General features: G+C 41.0%; 1 protein-coding gene across 12 annotated transcripts in view; it reads left to right on the forward strand.

The window, feature by feature from the left end:
- Nucleotides 1-602: 602 nt before the first annotated feature.
- Nucleotides 603-19,982, forward strand: part of cdk5rap2 (CDK5 regulatory subunit associated protein 2) — a 42,641-nt gene continuing 23,261 nt past the window's right edge. For 7 of the 12 annotated variants that reach the window (XM_085414210.1, XM_085414217.1, XM_085414214.1 and 4 more), the window contains exons 1-28: nucleotides 604-817; nucleotides 4,051-4,106; nucleotides 8,033-8,094; nucleotides 8,821-8,931; nucleotides 9,302-9,378; nucleotides 9,826-9,949; nucleotides 10,120-10,298; nucleotides 10,411-10,558; nucleotides 10,772-10,825; nucleotides 13,735-13,857; nucleotides 13,945-14,064; nucleotides 14,156-14,248; nucleotides 14,383-14,601; nucleotides 14,744-14,914; nucleotides 15,225-15,335; nucleotides 15,414-15,551; nucleotides 15,647-15,826; nucleotides 15,935-16,129; nucleotides 16,213-16,404; nucleotides 16,585-16,714; nucleotides 16,810-16,949; nucleotides 17,038-17,154; nucleotides 17,237-17,380; nucleotides 17,473-17,585; nucleotides 17,667-17,806; nucleotides 19,357-19,497; nucleotides 19,579-19,688; nucleotides 19,821-19,964. In XM_085414210.1, coding sequence (XP_085270336.1) covers nucleotides 765-817; nucleotides 4,051-4,106; nucleotides 8,033-8,094; nucleotides 8,821-8,931; nucleotides 9,302-9,378; nucleotides 9,826-9,949; nucleotides 10,120-10,298; nucleotides 10,411-10,558; nucleotides 10,772-10,825; nucleotides 13,735-13,857; nucleotides 13,945-14,064; nucleotides 14,156-14,248; nucleotides 14,383-14,601; nucleotides 14,744-14,914; nucleotides 15,225-15,335; nucleotides 15,414-15,551; nucleotides 15,647-15,826; nucleotides 15,935-16,129; nucleotides 16,213-16,404; nucleotides 16,585-16,714; nucleotides 16,810-16,949; nucleotides 17,038-17,154; nucleotides 17,237-17,380; nucleotides 17,473-17,585; nucleotides 17,667-17,806; nucleotides 19,357-19,497; nucleotides 19,579-19,688; nucleotides 19,821-19,964 — 3,585 coding nt within the window. In that variant the 5' untranslated portion in view covers nucleotides 604-764. Of the gene's footprint in view, nucleotides 818-1,969; nucleotides 2,172-4,050; nucleotides 4,107-8,032; nucleotides 8,095-8,820; nucleotides 8,932-9,301; nucleotides 9,379-9,825; nucleotides 9,950-10,119; nucleotides 10,299-10,410; nucleotides 10,559-10,771; nucleotides 10,826-12,543; nucleotides 13,597-13,734; nucleotides 13,858-13,944; nucleotides 14,065-14,155; nucleotides 14,249-14,382; nucleotides 14,602-14,743; nucleotides 14,915-15,224; nucleotides 15,336-15,413; nucleotides 15,552-15,646; nucleotides 15,827-15,934; nucleotides 16,130-16,212; nucleotides 16,405-16,584; nucleotides 16,715-16,809; nucleotides 16,950-17,037; nucleotides 17,155-17,236; nucleotides 17,381-17,472; nucleotides 17,586-17,666; nucleotides 17,807-19,356; nucleotides 19,498-19,578; nucleotides 19,689-19,820; nucleotides 19,965-19,982 lie in introns of those variants that run through there. The other 5 variants (XM_085414211.1, XM_085414220.1, XM_085414221.1 and 2 more) reach the window with 4 other exon arrangements.

The following is a 19,982-nucleotide window of genomic DNA, read 5'->3' on the forward strand; positions in this document are numbered from 1 at the left end:
ATCTGGTTCATTTCCTTTTGGAGTTTAGTAAAATTAGTTTAGTCTTAATGCGCTCTCGGGAAGAGAAAGCGCCAACATTGATCCAAACTTACAGTTTTAGATCAATGCTGGCGCTTTCTCTTTTGGATCAATCTTGGTAATGATCCAAAAGTGGAAGTTTTGGATCAATACTAAGTCAACAGGATACGGATTATTGGGTAATATAATTAAAAAGTCGTCTTTTCCAATAATGGAGTTGTCGAGCACAGAAATATACCTTTGGCTGAATGACAGTTGGAAAAAAAAAACATCCAAGCTGACAGCGTGTGTATTTTTGAGCCTTTATGAACCTTCCCACGGTGTTTGCTTTGGCCAATCGCTTTGTCTCTATATCCACCCAGCTCCGTGCTGCCTTTCGACCTGCTCGAAAAAATACCCCCACTTTGAGGTCATTAGCAATAATTATCTTGAACCTAACTGTATTTTGAACTAATGTTAACATGAAGCTTAAAATAAGAAGAAAACACAGTCTGGCTTGTTGTAACTTTACATCATAATACTAATCATTTCGGTGTATCACAGGCTAGGTTTCGTTACAAATATTTCCTGCAGCGCCTAAAGGCAGCACCAGTTTCCAACGTGCACAATGGTGACGTTTACCATATCATGATGGCGGTAGCCTGGACTATTTTGAATTCCGTCCCGCTTTTTGAACTTTACACTGCGTCCAGTCGGTAAAATGATATATTGCTTTGGCGAGAACAAACAATAAGTAAACCACAATTATGGATTCCGTCGTGGGGGACGATGTGACGCTCCCCGTTGACATCAACGGAAGGTAAAACAGTCAACAAAAGCTAGCGGGCTAACGCTAGCGTGTATGAGCGTTACTGTATGTTTTAGCTCTTCTGAAAACAATATTTTACATAGTTACCGCTGCTTGGGCCTGCCTATGAGACCAAAGCTCTCGAGTTGTATTGTTTTAGACACACAACGATACTAAATGAAGTTCTTTAACAGTCGTCTGCGAAAATGTCTTTGCTTAGCTTTTATTACTGTAGGTTTAACAAGAAACGTCTGTTTTATAATTTGGGTGTAGCAATATTAGGTCATCTTCTATTTAGGGGATCATACGTACATGTAAAATTATGCTTCCATGTTGTAGTAGCCATCTGTAATATAGATTTGATTATGAAAATGTGCTGGGGAAATAACGGAAACAAAACAAAAGCTACTAAATATATAATTGCCATAGATAATTGCTATATACACAGTTTTTCCCACTTTAAGTTGCTTGTCTGTCTGCAGCAGGTCATATTGACATACACACTATTTGGAAAAATATTACTCATATAAACAGTTAACATCGAAGTCCAGTAAATGCGTACCTAACGGTAGTAACGTTTCGTTTAGCTGGGAAGAAAATGCCAATGAAGGAAGGGGGAGGGGGTGAATTGATAGGCTGTGAACACTGGTCCAGAAAGGATGCTCTGTACTGACCACTGCTTGTGGCACGGTTACGAATCATACTCAGCTCTGTCGACAGAGCGTTCTCACTCCCGAGGCGTAACATGTCGACGTTTTGTCACGTCCCGCGGCGTTCCTGAGGAACGCGAAAGGAGACCTTCCGCGTTCTTATGGTACGCGGCGGGTTATGGCTGGAATCCAGTGCAATGACGCTCCCGCGGTAATAGACGTTCCAGCCCTGTATTCCAGCCCTAAACCTAACCTTATCCCTAGCCCTGACCATAACCTTATTCCTGACCTTAACCAGGACTTTAATGATGTTAAATAGCGTGTTTCTAAGCGATTTGAAGAAAAAGAGCGAACATGTGTAGGTTCAGTCCAGACGGTTCTCATATTTCCTCTTTTTCCGAGGTCGTCATTTAGGAACGTGGTGGGTAGCCGAAAACGTAATATGGTGACGATTTGTCACCTAGCGTAAAATGTTACGCTTTGGGAGTGAGAACGGGTTGAGATGTTGCTGTGATGTTGCCGCGAGTGGCAGCACGACGTGTTGAGCTGTCATGCAGAGAGTGAAAGAAAGCGGAAATTATGAGAAGCACTGTCAGACCGCATCAGCGGCGTCTCTGCCACTATTGTCACAAAATGAGGAGTTAACATTTTTATATTTATTTCCTTTCCTTTTTTCCCGCGTGCTCTCCGTTACGTGGAGAAAGAGCGTGATTGTGGTAGGTGAAGCGTTCATCATTAGCTTTGCTGCACTGTGCTCTTCCTGGGTAGTGCTGAACAATGTAGCTAGTTTACAGCTTCTTTTTCATTCTTACAGATAAGCTAGTTTTCGCATCTCTGCCTTAATGCGTTTAGTGTCCCCTTGTTAGTTTCCCTTTTAAGGACCAGGCACAGCTTGTGTTTGGTGGAAAAGCTTTCATCCAGGTGGTAAGCATACCTCAGTAATTCAAGATGTCAGCTGATATGTGTGGTGTGCATTGTTGGGTAATTCTGAAACCCGACTCACTTTAGTCTTTTAGTTTCGAAATTGTGACCTTGCTCGACTTAATGTTGTGGGGTTTTTTTTATAATTACTGTGCGTGAGCTTAGCCGCGTTCATGATTTCCAGTAGCAGCTGAACAAAGTGAGAAAAAGAGGAAGTCACTGTTTACATGCTGTTACATTGTTTCCACTGGGTGCTGGAGGGGTTACTACAACTGAACCGTTGTCAAAACTCTGTCAAAAACACTCAAAGGGGTCAGTGTTAATGTCTTGGCTTCTTTATGGGAAGGTTTAATGTGAGATGCTGTTTTTGGAAGTTGTTTTACGTGTTTATGGCTCTTGCTTTACGCTGTTGCTGTAGAGTGCTTCCTCTGCATTTACACAGGAAGGGGTTTTTCTTGGCATGTGAAACCTCAGTGATGCAATACTTGTCAGCAGAGTTTTACCGACCTTCAGTGTGTTTGTGGAGGGATACTGTGTTCCTTTTATCCATGCACATGCACATGAACAAGCAGTATTTGACCGATTTGTTTTCTGGTTGCTGAATTGCATCAGCTGTGATTTGCTATTCTAAATTATAATAATAATAACTATTTTCAGTTGACGTCGGATCTTCGTTAAATCACTGTAATGTACCCGTTCCTCAAAACAAAGATGGGAAAGAGCAGTGTCATTGTGTTTGAGTCTGAAACTTTAGAAGCAATAAACAGCCTATTTATAGCAGGGACATTCAGTCTCCACAGAGTCGCAGAAAGCCTGGAAAAGGACTGAACCTGGACAAAATATTTTAATATATTTGTCTGATTAGAATTGTAAATCGACTCAGGGGAATTCAACGAAGAAGCAGTAGCACTGTGGTTTTTCTAATGCAGAGAGGTTTTGGAGGAAGTTATTCACTGCTGAACTTCATGCTATTCCATGCAACGGTCAGGGTGGAGGAACATGAACCTGGGCCCAGATAGTTCATGTTCCTGTTTATGCACATGATAGTTATTGGTATGCCCGGTTGTGGTGTAGCGGTGCATTCCTGGTTCCAGATGTGTGTGTTGCTGGTGTTTGGTGTATTATACTGTGTCAGTGAGTGACGCCACCGTCCCATCACTGTCTGACGCTTAGCTGATCAGAGCCACAGTGCTCTGCTTGTGCACAAATGAAAGCCATCTCCATCCATTGGTTTCTCTGTCTTCCAGGCTGCCACTGGCACATGGTCTCTCTCTCTCTCTCTTTCTCTCTCTCTCTCACACACACACACACACACACACACACACACACACACACACACACACACACACACACACACACACACACACACACACACAGAAAGGCAGCTCTACCATAGTGGATGTAAATAAGGCAGAGAGTCATTCTTAAGCTATTTATGGAGCATCCTTGGGGCTCAGTGGAACTGGCCAGCGTGAGTAATGTGTGAACATCATGAATTTGTGTTTTTCTGAAACACATGAATCGGTGTCTGCTGTGTTTGAGAGCTTTAGTTATTTTTATTTTTTTTAAATTTGCGTTTTTTTTTTGTTAAATATGTTGGGAGTGTGACAGTGATATTTAGTCAGATATTCATAGTGACTCGGCTGCATGAATAACAAATGATTGTGTCCCCAGCTGCCGGCTGCCTGATTCCATAGGTGCTGAAGAATTTTCTGCAGACAGCATGTCAGGTACAGTAAGATTCTCTTTTGTTCTCCTCCCTGTTCATTTTTCATGCTCAGGTGTGTTCGTCTCATGTGTATTAATTAATGCCATTGCTGAATCATTGCTGTCACCCACCCCATGGCTTTTGTTTTCAGAGCTGCGATGAGGGAATAGCTGGATGATGATAATAAGCTAATCCCATTTATACTTTCTTCTTGATGTATGCCAAAAATATACACAGAGTTAGATTTATACACACAAGCCAATAAATGGTTAATTTATAGATATAGGTCATAGGGCTGCTCGATTATGGCAAAAATGATAATCACGATTATTTTCACTGAAATTGAGATCACGATTATTTGACGATATTTATTTAACCCTTTAAGACCTACTATAGAACCAAGTCCACCAGAGCTTATATTTTTTTTTTTACATGCTGTAGTGCCATTTGTGGGAGCATTTCAAGTTGCTATACATCAATACAACTGTTATAGCCCATATTTTAATAATATGTATGCATTAAGTCCATAGTAATTACATAAATTGCAAAAAAGTGCAATAAACTACAAAAAAAATTGAAAATCGCTTTTGTTTTGTTTACATATATTTCTACTTGGAGAAATTTAAGAGGCTTATCCCTCAAAACTTTAAATACAATAAAGTTGCAAAAAATAGTTTACAACAACAGGAAATTTATTTTGAGTGTCTTCATAGTTTTATTTTGGAGATACAGCAATTTTTATATACTGCAGGAAAAACAAAAAACAATCCTATGATGCAGATTTGCAAAGAAAACAGCATGTGCATCATTTCACTGTGGGAAGTGTTACGAATAGCTGATAGGAACGGCAAAGCGTGTTTCTGGAATATTATGTTTTTGTTCCTGCAAGCGCTTTTTATGCAATTTTTGCAAAGCTATATGTGGAACGAAACCGTGACCGAGGACAAGCTGATGGCATCAGATGTAAGTACAACTCCTCCGGTTTCATATGCAAAACAAATTATTGCGCTAGCTTACACGGTTCAGGTTCTACAGGGATTTAAAAATAGTTACGCAAAACGGAGCTTACTGCTCTGACCGGCTTTAAAGGGTTAACAATGACTTTAAAAAAATAATATAAAATAGTGTGCAACACCACTGAAGTTTTTTTTTTTTTTTTAAACTCTCTTTTCAACCAACGGCAGTCACTCTCCAAATAACTTCTGCTTAGCTTTCCGAGCTTCCCTCGGGTCCTCTTAATCAGCGGTCTCCAACCTTTTTTGCGCCACGGACCGGTTTATGCCCGACAATATTTTCACGGACCGGCCTTTAAGGTGTCGCGGATAAATTAGGGAGGGGCTAATAATCGGCTCAGTCATTTTTAATGATCGTTGAAAGCCCAGATCGTAATCGTGATTAAAATTCGATTAATTGAGCAGCCCTAATAGGTCAGCATCTGACCTATATTCCGACTGTTTTGCAGTGCTCAGACAGACACAAACAATAACACTGTTTTGACGACTGGATAAAACGACTGTTCTTGTTAGCAAATGTTTTAATATCTGAAATAAAGTGAAATACATTTTTTCAGCAGCACCTGCAGATGTTTAAACATCACAACAGTTTTATAGATGAATCCATAGGTTTGGATAGGCTTCCATATTCAAAACAAACCGCATTCCTAAAATGATAAGGCGCCGTTACCTTTTATTCACTTAAATACTTGAAAACAAATAACAGAAATAACTCTGGCATGCACGATATGTAAATAGCAGATATTGCAAATGTTTTTTGCAGCTAGTAAATGATTTTTTTCCCCCAGACTTTTTGTGCACATAACTTCATGGAGTGATGTATTCATGTTCAGGTTAGGTGATTGTGCAGTCAAACAAATAAGCTTAAGCTTGTGCTATATTTATGGCAAACTTTCAGTTATATAATGGCTTCTGTGATGTTTTTTTTAGTTTGAATTGACTGATTGGATGATGTTTGCGTCCAGATTTTGCTAATACTTAGTGCACAGGACAGGTGTTGAACTCCAGGCCTTGAGGGCCGGTGTCCTACAGGTTTTAGATGTGTCCTTGATCCAACATAGCTGATTCAAATGGCTGAATTACCTCCTCAACATGTCTTGAAGTTCTCTAGAAGCCTGGTAGTGAGCTAATCATTTCATTCAGGTGTGTTGACCCAGGGTGTTATCTAAAACCTGCAGGACTCCGGCCCTCGAGGCTTGGAGTTTGACACTACTGACTTAGTGGATTCCTTTCTTCTCTCTGTCTGTGCAATCTTTCTGGTATCACAAGTGCTCTTTTTATGTAACTATACTTTTAGTCATTATGCAGTCTTGGAACTCAACTGTTTCCTAACTTGGCCTTTGGGGACCGTGGCCAGTGTTTTGGGGCTTCCGCTGTAGCCAAATATTTGCATAACAGATATCGAGTTGAAGCCTTCCTGTTCCTTGTCCCGATCATTGTTTACCAATGTAGAGAAACTGTAAATAATCTAATCAGAAAGCTAAATGACTGTGAGACAGTAGCTGATAGTTTAGAGATAGCATTACATCCAGAATCGTACAGATTCGTCTGTTTTCTTTTTTTCCTAAGCTTTAATAATTCTTTCTTGTTTGCTGTTGGTGCATCAACACCAGTAAAGTGTGAACAGGTCAACTAAAGCTAAACCACTGCACATTAAATATGCACTAATATAGGCTGAGCATTAATATCAGCCTTGTTGACTATACGAATGAAATGACTTTTGCCTTTGGCAGCAGCCAGTGTTTATCTGAAGGTCACATCAATTTTGTGCTGGCTCTGTGTTCAGAAATAGTCTACAAAAGAGCTGAAAGGCACAAAAGAATTTACCACTGAGTATATCCCTGTTACATGCATTTTGCAGCGAAACTGAAGGTTTCCTTGTCCTTTCTGCCCAGAATTTTTTATCCTGTCAGAAAGCTTTTCTCCTCCTGAGCTTTTATTGACTCCCACAGTTTCCCTTAACTGCCATTTCTTAATGACAATTCAGACAGAGGAAATTGCATGTTGAACGCACTTTGATATCTTTTTTTAGCCTTCCGCTGCTCTGCAGACATCAATTAACTTCGTTTCACATCTCCATTCAGTTTTAGAGGAGTCCATAGTTATTGAGTGTTTATCAAGTCTTGGAGCTGTCCACAGCTTTCCTAATAACAAATCTTTATTAGGAAATGAATGGACGCTCTTATGAGTGGATGGACACCCACAATGTCATAAGTAGTATTTTATTTGGAGAAAAAAAACCCTAATGAAGTAAACGGTGCATTAATGTTTTAAGAAAGCTAATTTAGTGTTTGTTTGCTGCAGTAGTTTGAAGTAATTAAGCAGTAATTATATCTTAGTGAAAAATCCAGTAAAATAAAGCTCGTCCTGAAGTATATTTTTGAATGAACTCCTGAAAATGTCAAAAGAATCAGGTTGGAACTAAACCAGACTGTGCATGTGTGAAAACAGCTAATGGTTTTACCATAATAATAAACCCCACTATAGAGCTTCAGAGCTATGTTTTCATTGAATACACTAGGCAACAAAAATCAACATAATTTCTCTAAACTTTTGAAATAATGTGAACATAAACAAGTAAGTAGTACTTTAAGAGTGATGTGTGACGGAGGCTGTCTTGTGAAGCAGCAGCAAATGATGAATCAGGAGTTTGTGTTGTGAAATTTGTTGTTGACTAGTGTTACATGATCAGCTGTAAGCTGTTTCAACTGGTCTAAACAGGGCAACTCTCAGGGAGCTCGTCCATCTCTGATGCCTGTGCAGTGAAAACTCCTTTCTGTGTCTCTTATCTCTCCAACATAAACAGAGTGAGGATATATGTGAAAGCAGCAAGTATGACTTATTCTTGAAAGCAGGAGAGATTCTTTGAGCTATGCAGCCTATACTTGCAGTTGTGACTCGTTTTAGTAAAACTGCTTTCTTGATGTTTTTACAGCTCCATCCTTCCCTGAAAAAATGTCCCCTGTTAAAGCTCTCACCATGAAGGACTATGAGAATGTAAGTGATTTCTGTCAACTTTCTGTTCTGTATGTTGCATATAGGTGGTGATACTGTCTTCTTGCAGTAAGTTGTATATTTACAGCTTTTTAACGAGTAGCTTCAGAGAATAAGCTGTCTGGATGAGGCAGTCAACTCTCCCTCCTGTACAACAAACAGGATAAAAACCTGATTCTCCATTCAGCCGAAAACCAAACCACATTGACCATTTAAGGAAATTTAGTGATGCAGTTTTTGTGCAAGAGGAGGAGAAGGAGGATTGAGGTGGGCTGAAGTCAATATTTCAGCATTTGATTGGAATGCTTGCTTGAAAATTTCGGGCCCGTGCTGTCTGGCCTGCATGATTAGAGGTTTTTACAAAGGGGTTCAGAGTTCTGACTCCTCCCTTTGACTGTCCACCCAACCCCCACTACCAGATGTATGCTGTTCTGAGCCTAGAGCACAATGATGCACAGTCTACTTCACACACATAAGCATTTTAAAAATAACTATACACACACGGCCCCTTTCTGCAGTGTAAACATGTCGGGTAGCTTTTTTTTGATAAATGAAGTGCTCATATTTCTTCTTTGAGCCCAATTCTTTCTCTCAACTTGTTTTCTTTGCATTTAAAATAAATCAAGGAAATGCAAATTAAATTGCAGCTCGATGAAAGTTAGAAATGCATCAGTTGTTCAACTGCCTGATTACATATTTATGGTTTGGTTTTTTTACATTGATCCCCAGCAAATCACAGCTCTGAAGAAAGAGAACTTTAACCTGAAGCTGCGCATTTACTTCATGGAGGAGCGCATGCAGCAGAAATGTGACGACTCCACTGAGGACATATTCAGAACGGTGTTGTATTTATTTTAGTGTTACAAAACGTGCATTACTCTGAATGTCTTACATTTGTCTGACACCACTCCCTGCAAAGCTTCATGTGACTCAGTGTTTCCCCTCAATTTTGAAATGAGATCACAACATGAGCAACAGCAGCTGGATTTTATTCAGCCAGCATCTTGCATTCATGACCTTGGAACAGCTGTCTTGTCTTTTTTCAACTATTGTTATGGTGGCAGCTTTGTTTAAGTGAGCACATTTAACCCAAAGTGTCATTTAAAAAATGTCATCTTTAAGAGGAAGCTTCCCCAGCCTTGTTTTTGTGCTTTGGTGTTTGAGATGACTCCAGATGGGAGGTTTTTACTGAAATTTTGTCTGTTTATAGAATATTGAGCTGAAGGTGGAGTTGGAGTCGATGAAGAGAGAGCTCGCAGAGAAACAAGAGTTACTCGTGTCTGCATCGTATGTGTCATTCTCTTAATTCGGTTTTTTGCTAGTCACACATGATGCCATTTAGACCAGTGTTAATTTTGACAGTATGATTTTTTTTGATTGACGTTTAGTCTTTTCACTAAAACATCACTTAGTTTTAGTTATAATTTAGATCATTGCTGATTGGATTACTTCCCAACTCATCCCGCATTTTGACACAACTTAATTAGTTCTGATTGGATCTCGTTTCTTTTTGATAATTTATCTGGTTTTTATTTGTTGACAAAAGTGTTAGTACTTTTGTTCGCGAAATAGTTGTCGCTCTGTTTTTGTCTGAAGAAAAAAAACAAAACCTTATCGGTCAACAAAATTAACACTGGTTCAGACATACATAAATGGCAGCACAAAGTAATGCGAGTCAGTATTTAAGAAATATGTAGGCTGATAAACTTATTCTTGTACGTGACTGCTCATCAGTAAAGCGCTGGAGAGTCTGGCTGGCCGAGAATCGGGAGAACCCCAGCGTGTGAAAGAGCAAGCTCAGAGGGAGATGGATGCACTCAGAGATGCATTTAGCAAGAGGATAGCTGACCTAGAACAGGTGAGTGACATTATAGCGCTAATTTTCAAATCCTGATATTGCAGTTCACTGTGTATATTTTGTTTGGTTCAGTGCTCATATTAGCCAAATTGTGTCTGCTGTTAGTTTCACTTGTTTTGGTGATAATTGTGTTGCCTTTTGTGTTTTTTGGCATTTTTACATCATGGCAGTGTTTACGAACAGCAGAGGAAGAGGTTGAAAAGATGGCCGCCATCGCTGAGCAGGAGAAACTTAAGAATATAAACATGGAGAAGCAGCTCCAAGCCTTGGGTCCACCCAGCACTTTAACCACTGGTCCAGTCCTCAGCCCCGTCAAAGATCTGCAGCAGGCTCTGCAGGAGAAAGACAAGTAGGGACAAATTAAAACAAACCAAAAAAAAAAAGCAGACTATGTGTATATACTGAAAAATATATTTTTGGAGAAAAACCTTAGCATTTTCAACATTTTCTACTCATCCCAGTATCATTGAACAGCTGAAGATCACTTTAAAGAACCAGGATGCTGTGATCCATCAGAGAAACAGCAGAGACAGGCAGACAGATGCTCCATCGGCCGACGCTGTTAAACAGCTATCTGCTCTTATAGCTGATAAAGATCAAGAGCTTAAGGTGAGAAGCTTACATGTTCATAAAGATGTGAAATTTAAGAGGTTTTTCTCAGTGATGCCTCAGAGATCAGTTGCTTACTGGTTTTGTGCATATATTTAGTTTTTGTCATTTACAGCAATAATAGGCTACTTAAATACTTTTGAATATGTTTACTTAGTTTCTACACTTCTTCCAATATGAAGCAATATTTAAGTGAACTCTCACTGTTTACAGGCACTGAGGGACGAGCTTGATAGAGAGAGAGATAAAACTCAGCCGGACCATCAGGTTGGTTTTATTTTGATACAGAACAAACTACCTTAAACTACTCTGCAATGGCACAGACTGCAGTTGGCTACTTAGAATCTCTTTCCTGTTTTTTGTCTGATTCTTAAACTTTTTTAGAGCTTTCATTCTTCCTTTGCTTCCTGGTGTAATGGTTAACACATTTGCCTTACACACCAAAAGTCCCCACTCATAGCTCAGGGTGGTCACAAGATGTTGTATTACTAACGCTGGTTCCAAGTCTGAATAAACAGGAGGGTTGCATGAGGAAGGGTATCTGCCCTAAAAATCTATGCCAGATCAAAACATGCAGATCCAGCTGCTGTGGTAACCCCTTGGGAAATAAGAGAGCAGCCAAAAGTACCTTTTTTTGCTGTATGTGTTCCTGCCTTGTTATTTTGCTTTGTTGTAATAGGTAAGCCACACACAGAAAGCTTTTTTTGTTTAACAATCATTTCATGTGTCAGATCATTTAAGCTCACAGAAACTTTTCTCTGCATCTGTTGCTGGTTTGATAGTTGAAATGTGTAAAATGTGTGTCTAGGATTCTTTTTTTTTTCCATATTTCTTTTTTTCAAATGAATTCCCTGTTCTAGTGTGAAGGTGTTATTACTTTTGTTGTAGTATTTCTGACAATTTCACAAAAAAACTTAAGCTTCATTTAAAAAGCTGAAAGTTTGCATCTAGTAAAGTGTAAAAAAATGCATCTGTGAAGTGGCTGGTTGTAAAGCCTTTGACTAATGATGCTACTAGTACTAAGTTGACACTTGCTTTTTTTAACATTGAAATGTCAAACAAAAATAATTAATTATGGTGGTAAAGTGATGTATTTTAGTGTTGCACAGATGTTAAATATCAAATGCATATTTTATCCACTTAGAAGCAATGACTGCGTAGAGAGAATGTGTCTCATTTAATCACAGTGTTGTGCAGGCTGCTGTGTTGCTGACGTGTAAAATAGAAAGCTGTTAGCTGGGCAGTGTCCATGGTTCCTCTTTAGGCGTTGGCGTAAGACTCGGGCCATAGGGTTAAGGCTGGATTAGTTTGCTGTCTGAAGACGCTTCCTCCGGGGATTGTTATTGGCTTTCTTTCTTTAGTAAGTGGAAAAATGGTGTAGGCAAGAGGTGTTCATGAGCTGTGGCTAAACAGTTGAATGTGCTCCATTCATTGTAAAGGATTTTGCAACACTGGGGAAAAACCTGTTTATCAGGGATGCTTGACAGACTTGATGCTTGACTTTTTGTAAGTTAAAGATGTAATGGAATATTGCAAAGTAACGGTCACCAGAAAGTACTCTGTAATCTTAAATCTTCCATGTACTGCCAGGAAGGATCAGCTCTATCAGAGTGATTGGCTGATGCCATCACTACCTGCTTGGTGCCAGCTTTTGTGTCTGATGCCTTTTTTAAGGTATTTGGGAGAGTGTTTTCTAGAGATGGTCTGGCATGGGCCCTAACACAGATCACTGCAGCAGTCCTAGAGGATTTGTTGATTTGATTGCATGCATGAGGGAGAGTGGAATAGAGGCGGGAGCGGGGATTATTGAGGCTTAGGGCTTACAGTGCTTTGCTCTCAGTCTTTCTCCTCTGTGCTACGCTTGCTGGTGTATTGAGAGAACATGATAGATGGCTCTGTCTGGCGAGCTGATGGCCATTAAGTCACTAGACAGTTGGTGTGTCACTGACAGATTTCTTGGACTCAGTTTAAGTGGGCGAGTGTGGAAGATCTAAGGTGCCATGAGGGATCCATGTCGCATATGTGGTGTCCGTTTGGTGGGAAGCCAGTGTCGCTGGATTTTCAGCTCATCGGGAAAGAGGAAGCTACAAGTCATCCTGTCCCATGTGCTGGGGAGAGAGGTGACTCGTGACGGGCATGGAGAGTTCCTCTGTGGAAAATGTGTGTTCCGGTTGGAGAAGGTTGTGCAGTTTGATATAAACATCGGCAAACTGCAGGAGGAACATGGCAATCAGATCCAAAAGCTGCAAGCAGAGAAGGAACACCTTATCCAGTGCATCGTGCACATCTACAACAAAAACAACCCAGAGCGCAGTGAGAGGGAAAATGCAAGCTCCAAGGCTTTGCTCAGTTCTTCTGGGGTCCGCAGTCCTGATGATGAAGCTGCATGTCAGGTGGCTCATGAAGGACTGCAGTTCCGGGAAAGTTGTTATGTGGAGAATCGCATGAGAAGGTGTGTGAGTCTGGATAGGATTGTCAGTAAAGGGGCATTCTCCGGACGTTTGAGCTTAAGGAGCAGTAGGCTGGGATCAGGGGCGGGGCTGGACAGCACTATGAGAAGTTTTGGGCTCCGGGGCACACGCCACCATTCTCAAAGTATGTACCTTGACCTGATTCAGCGTAAGGGAACCTTGGCTAGACCCGGATTCAGCCGCCGCTCCACATCACTGCAGTCACTGAATCGAGAGCTTTCCTCAGACACCCCGACAGATCCTCCGCTCAAACGAAAACTGAGAGAGGCCAGGGTGTTTTTTGCAAGGTATGGGGCCACTGATGACTCGGGAGGAAAGGCTCAGGCCAGAGCACTGCTCCAAAGATCCTCAAGTCAACCTTCGGTGATCTCTGACCTGATTCAGGTCCTGCGCTGCATCTCAAAGCAGCAGGTGTCTGCCCCAGCAGGATGTCACATCCCTGTCTTGAAGAGGTTAAATGCTGGCTCTGTCAGCACCCAAGCCAAGCGCAAACATAGAGTAGATCTGAAGTCTCTGCATGACCTTTCTGAGGAATTTGATGATGAATACACTCCTGTCAGAGTGAAGGTAGTTCATTTCAGTAATCCCACCATCTATGCAAACCACTGTAGCACTGGTAATGATCTGTCCCAAGTACCTTTGTTGATAAACACACTTCTCTAATTAATTTCTCCTGTTCTGTTGTTTGTGTGTTCTCTTGCTAAGAAGAAGAGTGATGTTAATCAGTTGGAGTCGATCAATAAGCTGCTGACGGACGAGCTGAACCTGGTTAAAAGCACCAGTGAGAGTCTGGCAAAAACCCTGGAAGATTCCCAGAATCAGAACAAGGTAGTTCACATGTTCCTCTATTAAATATCCCTAAATTGTATTAATCTATTACTCTGTATGAAATCACTAACTGCTTCATGTAAACAGACTCTGTCAGTGATGTTAGAGGAGAAGGAGAATGAACTAAACTCTGAGAAGAAAAATGCTCTAAAGCGAGATAAAACCATCCAGGGACTCACTCAGGTCCTCAGAGAAAAGGAAAAAGAGGTAATTTATTATTTACTTTGTTATTGTCATTGTATCTCTTCTCTGTATTATGCAAAGTTTCAGGCCCAACCTGTCTGTCTTTGTATTGCAGATTGCTGAGCTGTGTCATGAGATTGAGGACAGAGATGATGCTTTAGCCAAAGCTAGAGATGCAGCACATAAAGCCCAACTGCAGAAATACCAGGTATGTTATATACACCTTTTATATAGAACCAAACTTTATACAAAGACATTCCTCATAATACTGTTACCACAATGTGTACCCTGCTCTATATGTGCCTTAAACAGATAGAAGTCAATATTTTTTTTCTCCTTCAGGGAGCAGAGGAACACCAAAACCTATTAATGGAAAAGCAAACAGAGCTGGCCCAATTACAGGGGGAACACCACACCAAGGTGCTTGAAGCCCAAAAACTGCAGCGAGCACTGGATAGGAAGGAGCAAGAGCTGGCTGACTTACAGCAGGCAAAGGATCAGCTTGAGGTGGAGTTGGAGGACCTGCAACAACAGAAAAAGAAAGGAGACAAAGCGCTTAATGTAAGATAGGAGGATGACAGGACTGTATCCACAATAAAACGAGCAGGCATTCTCCTCTTAATCGTTTTGTTGTTGTGTTGATTTTTCATTATCTGTTTAAATATTGACTTTTGTGTGACATTATTATAATTTCCTCCACAAGGATTTACACAATCAGCTGAAAAAGCTGAGTGGGGAGATCGGGGAAAGGGAGAGTGCTCTGGAGCAGCAGTACCAAGAGCTGCTGGACCAAACCAAAACAAAGCTGCAGGCCCATGAGGTCACCATCCAGCGTCTCACATCCACCTTGGCTGATAAAGAGCAGCAGCTACAGGTGACACATCATCACTAAACTTATGCAGACAGACTTTAGCTCAAAAGATAAAAAAATGAGTTGCTTCCTTTTTTACTTAGCCTAAGTATGTGTAAAAATTGAATTTTAGCCCATTACTGCTGTTTCGAGCCACCACACATGATAAAACAGTAATCATAGGAGAGCAGTTAGCTAGCAGCAAAGCCTGTCAGCTGGATTATAAGCATGTCATGAAAGCAATCGGAGCCAAAGAGAAGTTGGTGCTCCAAAGTGACATCCAGTTCTTCTGAGTGCGGTGTATTTAGTAACATTGTTTTTATGTGTTTGTCAGGAATACATGAACATGGTCAGAGACTTTGAGCAGAGCAAAAGTCCAGGAAGTAACGACAGTATTCTCTCCAAACTGCGGCAAAGGTTGAAAGAAAAGGAGAAGGCTTTGGAGGTGGGTATTCCTTCACTGCAATCTTTTAACCATGGTGACTTTGCCTGGTTTCTGACATGTTTGTTTGTTCTCTTACAGCAAGCACTTGATGAGAAATTTGCTGCTATTGAAGAAAAAGACAATGAGATACACCACCTGCAGCTGTTACTAAGGGAAAAAGAAAGAGACCTAGAAAGACTCAACAACTTGCTGTCTCATAATGAAGAAACTATCAATGTAAGTATCCGGAACTGGGATCTTTTCTATTGATTGATAATCACATAGTTGTGATTAAGTGTTATGCATACTCCTTTCTACTCCTTTCTTTGCAGAATTTTGACAGTCTGATTAAGGAGAAGGATGCAGAGCTGCAGCATCTTGCAAGTACCCTAAAGAACCTTCAAAGAGCCAAGCAAGATGTGGAAGACAACCTGAACAGATCACTGAGGGAGAAGGACTCCATCATTAGCCAGCTGCAGCTCTCCCTGGAGGGCAAGACAAAGGATATGGAGGTTGGCTGACAAATAGTCACTCATTAAGGCCAGGTTCCTTATAGTTTTTACTGTTCTGGTTTATGTCATTTGTATTTCAGTGCTTATTTTTCCCCCCTCTGTCCGTAGCAAATGTCTGAATCATTGCTGAACCAGTCACAGAGCCATGCGCGTGATCTGGCTGAACAGATGGGCCAAAGGTTAAAGGTCACAGAAGCCATGCTGGCTGAAGCTGTCAAGGCCAGGGAAAGACTGGTTGCTGACAATGAGAGTGCTGTAGAAAGCCTGTTTGCTACAATTAGCAGCAAAGACCAACTTCTGAAGGTTAGCATTTATGACAACAGGGCACGACAGAGTGTGCACAAACAACGCTAACACTATTAACTTTGACTCTTTGTCGTCTCCAGGAGTCTGCAGAGCACTACAATCGCATGTTGTCTGAGCGTGCTCAAGAGATTCAGGAGCTGAAGAAGCAGCTGTCTGATAGGCAGCAGGAGCTTGCCACTGCTGAGAAGCAAAGCTCCTCAACAGCCCAGGAGAGTTATTTAGAGACCGCGCAGCTCAAAGCCCTGCTTGCTGAAAAAGACAGCCTTATTAACGTAAGATCCTGTGGGATACAGCACAGCCATTCAGCTGTAAAATACTGTATGTGGAAATCCAAACTCCCAAAGAGAATAACACATTCTGCCCCCCAATTCTATGCCCTGTTTTGAATGTGTTTTAAGATATTACCTGTAAACATTTGAATGTGCTGATTTTATATCTTTATAAACTGTCAGAAGCTTCTTCAGCGTGGTCAGGAGAGAGACCAGTTTCTGGCAGAGATGAGGCAGAAAGCAGAGCCAGATCAAGTGTTGAATCTCAGACAAACTATTCAGATCATGCAAGAGAAGTTGGACGAGAGGGAAGGTAATGGATTTAGACCTGTAACACCCTCGCGCAGGTTATTTAAAGGTAGACTGCATGTTGGTGCTACGTTTGACTTTGTTTTGTCTGTGCTGAAGCTGAGCTGTCCAGGAGAAACAGCGAAGACAGCCAGGAGAACAATCCACTTTCCAAGAAAACAGTGGTCGTCCTGAAGAGGGAGCTGGCACAGAAAACTGAAGCACTGAACAAAGCACTGAAAAGGGAAAATGAACTGAAGGTCAGTGAGTTAGAAGCATTTAATTAATCCATAATAGGATACAGTTCTTAAAAGTGTCAATCATAATTCCCTACATCCCAATTTCTAGATTTCATTGGCTGAGCTTCAGTCAGCGCTATCTGAGCTGAAGGGTCACAGTGAAGGTCAGGCTGCTAATATTGAGTCCCTCACTGCAACTCTAAAGACCAAGGATGAGATTATCAGTGTAAGGATTCCACACAGTGTCAAAGTTGTGTCAGCAAGTGAAGGAGTTTTTCTTCTGATGTTTAACTTTTGACTTTGAGCAGGTTCTCCAGCAGCGCCTCAGTCAGAGAGGCCACACATGGCCTGATCATACCCAGGATCACGTCATTGTCTGTGGAATGGAGAGGTCCCTGCCTGTGCTTCCACAGAGGGAGAGTACCATGATCGGTGGAGACAGCCAGCAAGAAGTAAAGATGACCTGCTTTTTAAATTTTTTTTAGAGCAAAACATTACAATCTTGATGCTTTGTCTTTTAAGATAGTTTCTCTTCTCTCCTCAGGCCTTGCCCAACCTCACAGCTTTGCAACATGAGCACGATGCTCTGAACAGAGCCCTGAGGGCTGAACAGCAGCTCTATTCCAGCCTGGTAAAGACTGTGAAGGAGCAAGACAGGTAGTTATGTGCAACAGCTGCTTTAATGCAAAAAGGAGAAACAAATGCTTTGCGCTAACAGACCTCTTGGATGATTTGCAGTGCCCAGCGTCTCCATGCTCTACAGTTGGAGCTGACAGCAGTGCAGCTTCTCAGGCAGCAGCTAGAAGAGAGCATCAGAACTAATGAGGAGTTAAGGGGTGACTTGGAGAGAGAGATACACAGAGCCAAACTCAGAGAAGGTGCAGTGAAAACACACTTGGTTGTAGATGAGGATGGTGACTGAATGAGAGGGAAAGAAATAAAGGAATTATAAAGGAGTGAATGAGAAAAGAAGTGCTTGTTATCATTTATTGTGGTTAAAATGGTAGAAAATATAACTCATCATTAAAGGGAACCCCTAAACCCCAGTCATCTTTATATAATATGTTTACTCGTCCTGCCAACAACTTCCATGTCTACTTTTTGTTGTGTTCTTCTTCAGCATGCACACCTGGTCCCTCCACTTTTCATCTTTGTCTGCTTTCTGTCTCTTCTGCTCTCATCATCTCCCAGTTATCTGCATGTTTTTGTCTATAACACAGTCGCTCCCCTTTTCACTGTCTCTCAGTAAATGTATTGATTTCACACCTGTCTGCTCTTTGTCCTTCATAAAAAATAAATAAAGACCTGTCTTCTCTGTCTCTCACTTTCAACATGCTGTTTGTTTGTTTTTGTTTTGTCCCTTTGCTTCTTGATTGCATCACTTTAGCACGCTTCTGGTTATTAATCCAACCCATCCAACCATCTGTCACATGAATATCATTTAAAAGCATGGTTGTGCCATTTTCAAATGATTTAATAAAGGATATTAATGTGCAAAGTACCACATTAAAAGAGCAGCTCTCCAGAAATAGAGCCTAATCCAAAAAGTGTGGCATTTATTTTCCTTTGACGTCATGCAGTTAATGTAATTCAGCACAGTTTGTCCTTCAGATTTGTTGTGGCATTAATGCACAGCCTTAAAACAGATTAAAAGTGTCACTCTGCACTGAGGTCTAAGCCAAATAACTTGGACCATCCACTTGTCGTGTGCGCTCAGGCGACCACACACGTGCATGCTCCTCCCCACACCGCTGCCTGCAGAGAGCCAGGTGTAAAAATAGGTCAGCTGTAAGTAACAGGGACGCAGCTCACATTAGCACTGACTGGCAAGATAGACGTAGCAGGATGATTGTCACTGATTACATTTGCACACTTCATGCTTTGGTTATATAACCAACCATTATGATTTGTTTGCATAGGCTACATGTTTACACACTTATGAAAAAGCACAATAATAATCATACTTTGTGATTGTGTATATTGTGGGTGTGCATTTTAGCTCCTCTACATATATTTTGCATATCTGACTTGGATTTTTTTAGCAAGCCAAGATCCACTAACTGCACAATGTAAATCCACCATTTTTGTTTTTCATATTTTTTTTTTTTTACATTTTTCATTTATAAGGATTTTTTTAGTTTATTTGTTTTTTTCAGTATTTTAATTAAAGAACATTAGATTGTAGACATCATGAAAAATATGAAAGTGAAAGGTATAATCCAAAGGTGTGTGTGCTGCGGTGTAAAACCTCAGCTTTGTGGCTGGTCTGTGTTTGTTTTTAAAGTTGTGAAAAAGAGCTGAAGTATACACCCTCTTTATGACATGTTAGACATACGCACATGAAGTCTTAAGTTAATGGTGCCTCATGGGAGCTGCTGTAATGCCCTGTCATGCGTGGCCTTTTGTAACCCTCTGTGTATCGTTTCAGGTATGGACCTGATTGATCCTAAAGAGCTAGAGAGCATAAGACATCAGCTTGAAGATGCCCAGCGTTGGAATGCATCTCTGCAGGCACGCTTAGGAGCAATTCAGAACCGTGGAGGAGGGGTTGGTGGAGCCAACGATGGAGGTAAGACGAGAAAAAGACTCCAGATGTCATATTCCAGTTTATATACAGACAACATTATAAGATTATTTTAACGTTTTTCAGGCGACTCTTTGAGTTTCATTGGAGATCAGACTTCCTACATGAGTATCTGTGTAGGAGAGGGACTGGATGACAGCTTGTCTCATCTGTCTGCTCAGGAGCTTAAACAGAAGGTATTTTACATTTTGTTGCTTTTTGTCTCATTCTTATACAGTGTCACGTTGAAGTTAATTAGTGTGCTTCAGGTGTCACTGTACCAACTGTAAAGCTGGAAATGTGTAAAAATGATTTCGCTCTGTGTTAAGGTGCTTGAGCTGCAAGACCATGTCAGCAGGCTGCAGACCTTAAACAGTGAACGGCAGAGCCAACTTTCACAAATTGAGAAGTCAGAGCGTGACACTGATGACAAAGAAGACAAAGACCGCAAAAAGCAGCTGCAAAGAGACGAGGTTGTACACAAAGTTATG

This window comes from Rhamphochromis longiceps, linkage group LG7, assembly GCF_057381845.1.
Source record: "Rhamphochromis longiceps isolate RC_006_pf linkage group LG7, R_longiceps_female_GT1.1, whole genome shotgun sequence".
NCBI classification, from domain to species: Eukaryota; Metazoa; Chordata; class Actinopteri; order Cichliformes; family Cichlidae; genus Rhamphochromis; species Rhamphochromis longiceps.